Source organism: Carcharodon carcharias, chromosome 15, assembly GCF_017639515.1.
Source record: "Carcharodon carcharias isolate sCarCar2 chromosome 15, sCarCar2.pri, whole genome shotgun sequence".
Classification (NCBI taxonomy): domain Eukaryota; kingdom Metazoa; phylum Chordata; class Chondrichthyes; order Lamniformes; family Lamnidae; genus Carcharodon; species Carcharodon carcharias.
Window position 1 is genome coordinate 23073435 of NC_054481.1, and position 12099 is coordinate 23085533.

The 12099-nt window shown below is 43.3% G+C and overlaps 1 protein-coding gene across 1 annotated transcript in view; it reads right to left on the reverse strand.

Annotated features, from left to right (window-relative positions):
• LOC121288347 overlaps positions 1-12099 on the reverse strand; it is a 44871-nt gene that overhangs the window by 8970 nt on the left and 23802 nt on the right. The window contains 6 exon segments of the mRNA XM_041206901.1: positions 4482-4642; positions 5093-5242; positions 5779-5832; positions 5835-5940; positions 7938-8151; positions 8910-9238. Coding sequence (XP_041062835.1) covers positions 4482-4642; positions 5093-5242; positions 5779-5832; positions 5835-5940; positions 7938-8151; positions 8910-9238 — 1014 coding nt within the window.

Below are 12099 nucleotides of genomic sequence, written 5' to 3' on the forward strand. Positions count from 1 at the left end.
AATGCGGTTTCCTCTACATTGGAGAGACCTAACACAGACTGGGTGACCGCTTTGCGGAAAACCTTTGGTCTGTCCGCAAGCATGACCTAGACCTTCCTGTCGCTTGCCATTTCAACACTCCAACCTGCTCTCCTGCCCGTCCATCCTTGGCCTGCTGCATTGTTCCAGTGAAGCTCAACACAAACTGGAGGAACAGCACCTCATCTTCGAACTAGGCACTTTACAGCCTTCCGGACTGAACATTGAGATCAGCAATTTTAGATCATGAACTCTCTCCTCCATCCTTACCTCCTTTGCGATCCCCCTTTTTTCCAATAATTTATATAGATTTTTCTTTTCCCAATTATTTCCATTATTTTTAAATGTATTTCCATCCATTGTTTTATCTCTACCTTTTAGACTATTTCGATCCCTTGTCCCCATCCCATCCCCACTAGGGCTATCTGTGCCTTGCTCGTCCTGCTTTCTACGCTTCGTGTCGCCTACTAGTATATTTCTTAACTAATATCACCATCATCAACACCTCTTTGTCCTTTTGTCTATGACATCTTCTGGCTATCTCCACATATTACTAGCCCTCTATCCAGCTCTACATGTCCCATCCCCCCCTTAAACCAGCTTATATTTCACCTCTTCTATTGTTCCTTAGTTTTGTTGAAGAGTCATTCAGACTCGAAACGTTAACTGTGTTCCTCTCCACAGATGCTGTCAGACCTGCTGAGTTTTTCCAGGTATTTTTATTTTTGTTTTTGTTTTGGATTTCCAGCATCTGCAGTTTTTTACTTTTATCATAATATTTGCAATTTTCCAGTCCTCTGGCATCACCCCTGAATCTACGGAAGACTGAAAGATTATTGCCAGTGCCCCTGCAATTTCTACTCTCGCTCCCTTCAATATACTTGGATGCATCTCATCTCGCCCCGGTGCCTTGTCAACTTTAAGTACCGACAGTCTATTCCACACTTCCTCCTTAGCAATTTTGAACTCTTCTAGTGACAGAGTTTCCTCATCTGGCAGCATTGCCTGGAAAGCATCTACCTCCTTGGTAAAGACGGATGCAAAGTATTCAATTAATACCTCAGCCATGGCCCCTTCATCAATGTGTAAATTCCCTTTTAGGTCCCAACTCGGCCCTAGTCCTCCTTTTACTACCCTTTTACTATTTATATGCCTATAGAAGACTTTATGTTGGCTGCCAGTCTTTTCTCATAATCCATCTTTGCTTCTCTAATATGCTTTTTCACCTACCCTCACAACCTTCTGTATTCCTCTTGGTTTTCAATTGTATTTTCTACTCGACACCTGTCATAAGCACACTTTTTCTTCTTTATCCTAATTTCTATTCCCCTTTTTATCCAAGGAGCTCTGGGTTTGTTTCCCTACCTTTCCCTTTTGATGAAATTTTCTTTCACTGTGCCCAAACCAATTCTTTTTTGAAGGTAGCCCATTGTTCAGCTACAGTTTTTCCCGCCAATCTTTCATTCCAGCCCATCTGGCCCAGCTCCGTTCTTGCCACACCAAAGTCAGCTCTCGCCCAGCTAATTATTTTTACTCTGGATTGCCTGTCATCCTTTTCTATCATCATCCTAAAACATACAATACAATGATCCTAAATGATTCTGCACTGACACTTGAGCTACTTGGCCCACCTCATTTCCAAGAACCAGGCTCAACAGTGCATCCATCTTGTTGGATTGGACACATGCTGCTGTAGAAAACTTTCCTGAACACAATGTAGGAACTTTTACCCCTCTCAGCCCTTTACAATACCACTGTCCCAGTTTACATTCGGGTAATTAAGTTCCCCATTACAACTACTCTATAATGCTGGCATCTCTCTCTAATTTCCCTGCAGATTTGTTCTTCTACGTCCTTCTCATTAGTTGGCGGTCTATAGACTACACCGAGCAATGTAATTGCAACTTTTTTGTTCCTTATTTCTAGCCAAATTGATTCTGTCCTTGAACTCTCTGGGACATCCTCTTTCTCCAGCGCTGCAATGCTCTCCTTAACCAATACCGACACCCCACCTCATTTTCATCCTTTCCTATCTTTTCTGAACACCTTGGACCCAGAAATATTTAACACCCAGTTCTGCCCTTCTTTGAGCCAGGTCTCGCGTATCGCCATCATCATGGGCTGAACCTTCTGGTCAGCGTGTGGGGGCGGGTCCGCTCACCAACATGTAATATGACGCGCGGAGACGACAGCCGTGTGTCCTGATGTCACCATGCATCATTTTTGCTCCGCAGTTCAGCGGGCACTCAGTGGAGTCGGCAGCGCGTTGACAGAACTGTCAAAGGCCTGTTAAGACCATTAATTAACTCATAAAATTGATTCTCAGGGTTGCCTGTCCAACCTTAAGGTTGGGGGGCAGGCAAAGAGCACAGGCGGCCTTCGCATTTTTCATGGAACGTCATCCACGGCGGGATGAGGTTTCATGAAGGTTTTATAAATTAAATGAAAAATTTTTAATAAAATCCATAAACACTGTCACATGAGGGGACATGTCTGAATAAATTTTTTCAAATCTTATTTTCAGGTTTTCACAATGAAATTGAACTCCTTGAGGCCGCTCCGTGCCTTAGGGAGATTTCTGTGCTCTTTTGCACACATGCGTGGAAAACGCAGGCCCTGACTCTCCCTCCTCCCCTCGCCCACACAGGGAGCGCTGAGCGCTTCCGGCTGCGCGTCACGCTGGGCGTGCCTTAACCCACCCCCGAAAAAATGTCCTGCAGCCGCTCTGTGAAATCCTTGCCCCTGGCACCAGGGAGGCAATAAACCATCCTCGAGTCACATCTACGGCCACAGGAACATCTGTCTGTTTCCCTAACTGATTAATCCCTTATCAACATTGATCTTCTTTATTTTTCCTCCCCTTCCATAAAGCTGAGACATATGTGATGCCACAAACCTGGCTCTGACTGCGCTCATCTGAAGAACCAGCTCCCTCAACAGCTTCCAAAAGGGAAAACCAATTTGTAAGTGGGATCCCAGGGGACTCCTGCATTACCTGCCTACTTCTCTTGGACTGCCTGGTGGTCACCTATTCCCTCTCTGTCATCAGGCCCTTAAGTTGCGGTGTGACCACCACTCTGAACGTGCTATCCACCTAACTCTCGGCGTCCCGGATGTGCCTCAGAGACTCCAGCCTCTGCTTGAGCTCTGAAACCCAGAGCTCAAGTTCCAGCAGCTGGCAACACTTCCTGCACATGTGATCATCTAGTGCACTGGTAGCGTCCATGACTTTGCACATATTACAGGACACACATTCAACTTGACTGAGCTGCCCTGCCATGTCTCAACTCTACTTCCCTTATGTTAACTTTATTCTACTTTGGATTATTTACATTAATTTATTATATTGGCCCTAGATTTCCCTTATTCCTGGCACTACAGTTGAATTCAAGTATGGCAACTTGTTTAAAAATATTTTACTTTTATACTTTAATCACCAAATCATACTTACCAAGCCCACCACTCTCCTTTGAGGAAAGGTAGAAAAGGAAAATAACAGCTTCCTCTCCGAACTCCCTCAGTCACCAAATTCCAACTGAAGCACCCTAATGCAGCCAAAAACAGCACTCCAGTGCAGACAAAGTCAGCACTATGAGATAGCCTACATTTATACTCACTGAACCTAGCCTTGGAAAACCTGATTACGCCAGTTATCCAGATAACTAGTTGCAGCTGCAAGCAGAACCTGAATGAGCCCTGCTTTAAGGCTGGATTAAAACTCACTTTTTTCCAACCCGAACAGCAACTGTTAGTTAATTGCTAAACTAGAGAGAGACTAGGCTTTAGATGGAATTTAACCCTTAAACTCCCTCAGTCACCAAACTCCAACTGAAGCACTCTCCTTCAGCCAAAAACAGCACTCCAGTAGAATATTAAATATTATGCAGCTGCCGCATTAAAGTGCCCAAAATGTGCATTCATTAGTGATCATCCTATCAAACAGCTCTAGAACAAAATGTTGACATGTGTCTTCAGTAGATCATTTCCAACCTGTTGCTTTTGAGTTCAGATTTGCAACATTCCATTTTTTAAAATAGCAACACAGGAACAGTAGGCCATTCAATCCCTTCTGCCAGATCTCCCATTAAATTATAACCTGGCTGATCGCTATCACAAAAACTACTTTCCTGTCCTGGTTCTATATCCAAAAGTTCTCAAAACACAGCTGACAGAATAACCTCCTGTTAAGTTATTAAGGTGCATTTCTGCAGCAAGTAGCTTAAGAGAATTTTTGTCTGGAAAATGCTGAGTTTTTTACCCTCCATATTAAATTAGATGATTAAATAGGATGTAACTCAAAATTGTGACGAATGTTCTTCTCTAAATTAACCAGCCACATAAAAAAAAGAAACTTCATTAATATTTTGCACCGCAGACTCCCCGAGACTTCATTCCAACTACTGTTAGTTCCAAGAGTTCTTTTCTGGATTGTATTTCTGTCGCTAATGCAAAATTCGATTTACCTGGACCATAGTCGAACCACTAAGTTGAATGTTTTCGTTCACTCTCTTTACTAAACTGATAAACGTTTTATCCTCATAATCAAATCTATCCCCCAAAACTATAGAGCAAATTATGTTGGCCACAGCAGCGTTCAGTTTGATGGTTGGATTAAAGGCTTGGCCTGCAAAAAAAGGAAAAATCACAGACAATTTAGCGCTGATCCTTTATAGCAAATCACAATTGTAATTCTCATCTGGTAAGACACTGAGCTTGTTCCCTAGGCTGTTAAAGGAAGGTAGAGAGGAGATAGCAAAGACTCTGGCTAGAATGGAGGACAGGAATTGAGAGTCGGATAAACTAGAAACTAAAAAAACAGTTGGTCACATCAGTAGTGGGAAAAACCCTTGATTCACATCAGAGGAAGGGACAGTGCTATGGGCACCCAGCAATAAGTGGGATTACTTTGGAATGTTCTAGCAGAAGGCTAGCAGGGTCACAATAGACCAAATGTCCTCTTTCTGTAATATTGATTTCTGTGATTTTTTTCATGCTTATCTGCATTTATAAATAATTACAAGCACGCAGAGAAAAGAAACACTGATATTTCTGTTCACTACTCACACAAACTCACCTTTATATGAATCAATCATTTTTATCAGAAAATCAGTTTCCTCAATTATGTTGTCTTCAATGGATTTTTTGCCCATTCCAAAATCTCGTAACGTGGTTAAGGTGAACCTTCGCATTTGCTTCCATGACTCCCCATGACCAAAAATAATACCTACAATTCAACACATTAGAAAGAAGTAATCACTGTGGCTCTTGTAATACTCAGCATTAATTGACAACCTTCCTCCAAGAATCCATGGAATGGCTGGTGAGGGAAACAGAAAGCAGTGGACTGAGGAAGGTTTGCATTTCTATAGGGTCTTTAACAGCCTCTGTATGTCCCAAATGCTTTACAGTCAATAGGGTGCTTTTGAGATCCAGTCACCACTGTAACATGGAAAGGGTGGTAGCCCATCTTCGCACAGCAAGCTTCCACAAATAATATGACAAAGGCCATATAATCTGTATTTTAGTGATGTTGACTGAAGGATAAATATTGACCAGAACACTAGCAATAAGTCCCTTGCTCTTCTTTGAAATAGTGCCAATATAAATCTTATTCAGAGGGTCATTTTTATCTTTCAAAATTCTTTAGAAAAATCAACTTTGGCTAAACTCTGAAAATTATTAGTTACCTGAACCAGGACAGAATGCAATTAGAATTTAACTGATAGATTTTACAATAATGAAGTTAAAAGTGAGAATTACCATATCCCTTTATAGTCGTCTCAAATATTGGGATATGTGCTCTTTCACTGAATCCTCTGCATGGTTGACAAGTGCATCCTTCACTGCCTCATAGCCGGTCAGCACCACCACATTTCTGGGTCCTAGCTTGATGCTGAAAACTGTGCCGTACTTCTCAGATAGCTAGAACAAAAGGAACAGATTTGCATGACCAATGAAGTCAAATTTTTACACAGCATATTTTGTGTTGCTTCTCTCAATAATATACATCTATACAATTAAGCTATCAGATACCAAAATATGTCAGAACAATTCAATATTTATTTCAGTCAAAATATTTGATGATGACTACTACATCACTTGTGATGTTTCCATAGATTACATGGGATCTGGTCTATTATTGCGCTGTGCATCTCACCTGCTTATCCTTTAAAGTCACTAATTCAGTCCTCTGTGTGGCCAAGTGATAGTTGTTGTCTGTAAACTCCTGAGATTATTAACTAGTCCCAGGACAGAAGGACGCATCACAAATTGATTGGTTTTCTGTCACAGGTAGGTCTGGAAGTATGTTGAAGGAAAGAATTTAAATGTCAAACTATCTCTGCATTTCCTTCCAATAGCACTTTTAGGGCTAAAAATTCACCTGCTCCCATTTCTGGGTGTGGGGTGTGATTCCTGGGAGAGGGGGCAGTTTTATGGGATTGATTAAACTAATCAGATATGCCCTGGAGTTTCAAAGAATGAGAGGTGACCCACGTTAATCATATACAAAATCTTACGGTGTTCAACAGGGTAGCTGATGAGAAAATGTTTCCCCTGGCTGCAAAATCAAGAACACAGGGCTGCAGTCTCAGAATAAGTGGTCAGACATTCAGGACCAAGAGAAGGAGAAATTTCTTCACTCAAAGGCTTTTGAATCTTTCTGAAGACTGTATGAGGCTAGCACATGTTGCAACTAGACTCTTGCACTTACAGGCAATCTCTCCCTCTTAGCAGGACGCTGCACTGAATCACAGGAGGCTGCTATTGTTGCAATTCTGTAGAAAAGAAATGAAACACCAGGGCTGAGCAATACCTGCCAGCTTTACTAATATACTACTGGAAGCATTAGTCATCTACTGAATAGAGGAGAGAGGCCATGTTGCCATGGAGGGGTAGGGGAAGGATGCAAATCCTCCAAAGGGTATAGGTGTAGGTAGCAAGGGAGGTCAATGCCTGGAGTCAGACCCTGAGAACCTGGCTTCAGTGCTGGAAGAATTTAATGGCCTCCTCTGTGTGGCTAAGGTTAGTGAATGTATCTTCATATAACTTCTCCTATTCACCACACCTCTCACACTGCTCAATGCGGTACAGTGCATTTTCTCATTAGCTCTCAGGATTATGACTAACATTCACATAAATTCCACCTCACCCTCCCACACTTCACAAAGATGCCAGCTCAAACCCACCGCTTGCAGCCGCCACGTACCTTCAGCTATTCAACTATGGCAGACACATCACCCAAACACAATGCAACACCCTCAGTGACTTTTTGCCCTCTCTCTCTTGCTCTACAAGTTGTACGAAATAGCATGCCTACATCCAATGAGGCTGATATAGAAGATGGTGCTCCATATCATAGGGCTGTGCTGCACCAGAGTGCCCCTGGTGATGGTACACATAATGCCCACTTTGAGGCTTCTGGAACTCGTGGACACCATCAGGACAGAAGCGTATCATCACCCGCTCCCAAGACATTCTAATTAAAGTTTCTTTTCAACTTTTGTTATGTTTTATTATTAGTGTCTCTTTAAGGGGCGTGGTTGTGGTGGTCTTCATATTATCTTTCAATTGATATCTCGTTGATCATGGTTAGCAGTAAAGACACTGACACCTCAACTGCACTGGAAATGCTACTGTTCCTTCGGTGTTATACACTTATGTCCATTTGGCAAACAGCCAAAGTGGTGGAGAGGTGTAGGAATACAGGGAACAACACTACAACCAGTTTCTTTCCCTGCCCAACATGATGACAATTTACCAGCATTGCCTCTGGGGAGAAACCAGCTACTATCTGGTTGGTTATCAGTGTGTCAACAATTTGCGTTCATGCCTTTGGGGCAGAAGTGATATTCTCGAGGCGCTAAACAGAGGTAACAAACAGGTTTCCCGTTTACTGTAAGAATCTGGTTCCCTCTTACCTCCATCAAAGATTTGTGCAGCTTCTTCAGATCCAACATGTGCAGGTTGCCAATCACTGGGAGAGGAGCGGGACCCGGAGGAATGTTGTCGATTCCATGAGATTTAGAACCGGTGTTAAAATACACGAAGAGGATAATGGTCAGAACCCCAAACAAAACCAGGGTGACGGTATCCAAAGGGAAAACACTTACAATCGACATCCTGCACCGTAAACTGGCGACAGGAGTTGTTGCAGTTTGTTAGATCTCAGCAACTTGCTGAATGAACTCCAAACTGTCTTAAAATAACAACAAAAATAAAAACAAAAAAACTGCGGATGCTGGAAATCCAAAACAAAAACAGAATTACCTGGAAAAACTCAGCAGGTCTGGCAGCATCGGCGGAGAAGAAAAGAAGTTCTGTCGAAGGGTCATGAGGACTCGAAACGTCAACTCTTTTCTTCTCCGCCGATGCTGCCAGACCTGCTGAGTTTTTCCAGGTAATTCTGTTTTTGTTTTGTCTTAAAATAACTTCGACCTTTGTGAGATTTGCAGTTGTCTTTCTCTGCCTAACTATACTTTCCCTTGTTGAAACCTTGTCATGTGGTAGGTGGCGGGTGGTGAAGCCTGTTTACATTTAACAGAAAGAGCAGGGAGTTAAAACTTAGTCCCTCCTCGGGGCCCGAGCGACCAGCTGTGTAACAGTCCCTTACACAACAGACAGCTCCCAAACAGCGATAAAGTGCCAACTACACAAAAAATCAATAGGTTGGCTAGAGATAAACCATTAGTTTCCCTCCTCTATGCTTGGGACTATATAAATTGGAAATAGGATGTGGCGGCAAGGTGGTCCAGGTTAGCGTGGCTCCACACGTCACCAAATTCTGATCACCAACCTGTCAAGAGTGTGGTTTGTGGATTTGATCTGTTCCCGGTGTCTCCCCTTCAGGCGTAAAACTTGCCGGGCTGCCCGGTTTTCTTGGGCAGCAGCACACCTGGATGTTGGGCAGGACCCCATCCTGGGCTATGGTGACCCCGCCCAGCTCCTCGTCGTTGAGGAAGGCGAGCTGCCGGTGGCGAGGGATGATGCGGGTCTTCTTGTTGTCCCGGGCCGCGTTGCCGGCCAGCTCGAGGATCTTGTCCGTCAGGTACTCGAGGACGGCGTCCAGGTAGACGGGGTCTCCGGCCCCGACCCGCTCGGCATAGTGGCCCTTGCGCAGTAGCCGGTGGATACGTCCGACGGGGAACTGGAGCCAGGCTCTGGAGGAGCGAGTCTTGGCCTTGGCGCGCCCTTTGCCTCCGGTTTTACCGCGACCGGACATCTTTCAGAATTTAGCTCTTATGGAGGAACCTGTCAAGAGTGTGTGGACAATGCTGGCGCCCAAGGTCCCCACATTAATGTCATGTGCAGGCTTCTACAAGGGTCCATTCGTCTGAAACTTCTAGTGTAGAGGTCACTGGTTTGGAAGGTGCTGTCGAATAAGTCATAGCAAATTACTATGGTACACCTTGTACAGATTGCTACCACTATGCACTGGAGGTAGAGGGATTGATTGTTTAAGGTGGTGGGCAGGATGTCAATCAAGTGGTGTCAAGCTTCTTGATTGTTATTGGAGTTGCACTCATCCTGGCAAGTGTAGAGTATTTCATCACATCCCTGTCTTGTGCCTTGTAGATGTGAATAGGCTTTGGGCAGTCAGGAGGTGAATCACTTGTTACAGGACACAAAGACTTTTAACTGCTCTTGTAAACATCATATTTATATGGCTGTCCCAGTTAATAGTCAAAGATAACCTCCAGGATGTTGATTGTGAGGGAGTCAATGATGGTAATGCCATTGTATGTCATGGGGAAGGTGGTTACACTTAACCTTGTTAAAGATGGTCATTACCTGGTACTTGTGTGGTAAAAGTGCTACTATAGCCGAAGCTTAAGTGTTGTTGAAATCTTGCTGCGTGTATTATCTGGGGAGTTTCAAATGGAACTAAACACTATGCAATCATCAATGAGCATTCCCACTTCTGACTTTATGTTGGAGGGAAGGTCATTAATGGAGCCACTGAAGTGCTTGGGCCTCAGACACTACCCTGAGGAATTCCTACAGCATGTCCTGGAGCTGAAGTGATTAGGCTCCAGCAGCCATTTTCCTGTGTGCGAAAACAAAAGCAAAATACTGCAGATGCTGGAAATCTGAAATAAAAACGAAAAATGCTGGGAAAATTCAGGTCAGGCAACATCTGAGGAGAGGAACAGAGTTAATGTTTCAGGTCGAGTGACCGTTCATGCACATGACAAGGCTGGTGTCCCTAACAGATATTTCAGAATAAACTCCAAATTCCATCCAACTATATAATTCTCCCTTTAGTTTTGCCTCTCTTGTTAATTTACCCTCTAGTTTATTGGCAGCTGCCAAATCTTCATGATCATGAGGACTTCTACTTCTTGCCCCATCTAAAGAATGTTCTGTAGCACTCTTTCAAGCCATAGCCTCTACTTGCACTTTGATGTCCTTCAGGACAACCACTGTTAAGATCTCTTTCTCGGACAGTTGGAGACTCTTTCCCAGTACTATTAGAACTTGCTCTATGCTTTCTTACTTTATATTATTTTATTGCATCCTACCAGCCCATGGACCTCACTTCTTGGCCATCATCTTGAACATTTAACCAATATTTAAACTTGTCAGTAGCTTTTTACGCACACCCCACAATAGTCACATCTCTCCATTCATGCAGAAGGCAACAGCAAACCACTGTAGTACTTTGTGAAGCACAATCATTGACCAATCCAATGGAAGTCCATGGTAGCCAATACCTTCTTAGGGCATGGTACCTGAAGGAAGAGGAGGATTTCTATGTTTACCCTATGTCAATCGCTTGTTCAAATAGCTCTGGCTAATGACCGCAGAACAGGTAGCCTATCCAAGCTGTCATCACCTCCTGTCCATCAATTCAAAACCCAAGGTCACCATTTAGTTTACCTTCATGCTAGGGGGCAGTTGTTAGCCTTTACTAGACATTTATATAGATAGGAGAGTACAAAATACTGTTCTATTGTCTTAGAAATGTCAACACAGAAACCGTAGCCAGGAGACCTCAAATATTTATGTATTGTCTGTGTTTTTCCAGAAAGAGAAGAGAAATAATTTCTCAAACAAAAACAGAATTACCTGGAAAAACTCAGCAGGTCTGGCAGCATCGGCGGAGAAGAAAAGAGTTGACGTTTCGAGTCCTCATGACCATTCGACAGAAGTGAGCTCGAGTCCAAGAAAGAGTTGAAATGTAAGCTGGTTTAAGGTGTGTGGGCGGTTGGGGGGGGGGTGGGTGCGGAGAGAGAGAAGTGGAGGGGGGGTGTGGTTGTAGGGACAAACAAGCAGTGAAAGAAGCAGATCATCAAAAGATGTCAACAACAATAGAACAAAAGAACACATAGGTGTTAAAGTTGGTGATATTATCTAAACGAATGTGCTAATTCAGAATGGATGGTAGGGCACTCAAGGTATAGCTCTAGTGGGGGTGGGGAGAGCATAAAAGCTTTTAAGGTATTTAAAAATAATGGAAATAGGTGGGAAAAGAAAAATCTATATAATTTATTGGAAAAAAAAAGGAAGGGGGAAACAGAAAGGGGGTGGGGATGGGGGAGGGAGCTCACGACCTAAAGTTGTTGAATTCAATATTCAGTCCGGAAGGCTGTAAAGTGCCTAGTTGGAAGATGAGGTGTTGTTCCTCCAGTTTGCGTTGGGCTTCACTGGAACAATGCAGCAAGCCAAGGACAGACATGTGGGCAAGAGAGCAGGGTGGAGTGTTAAAATGGCAAGTGACAGGGAGGTTTGGGTCATTCTTGCGGACAGACCACAGGTGTTCTGCAAAGCGGTCACCCAGTTTACGTTTGGTCTCTCCAATGTAATTAAATAATTTCTCTGCCAGGTGGCTTCATGCTATTCGTATTAATTCCACAAGAATTCTATATTATGAAAAGTACAATTTCTTTCAATTCTTCTGTTTGAGAAGGAACTATCCTTATTGACGCCTCACAACTGATTTTTAGCCAACCTAGATATTCCTAAACTACAAACTAATTTCCCTAATTTCCTGATTACATGCCATAGATAGCATAGTAAAGCCTCTATAATGACCTGATTACTATCGATTTGGATTGGCATTTCCCCATCTGTAGATCACCT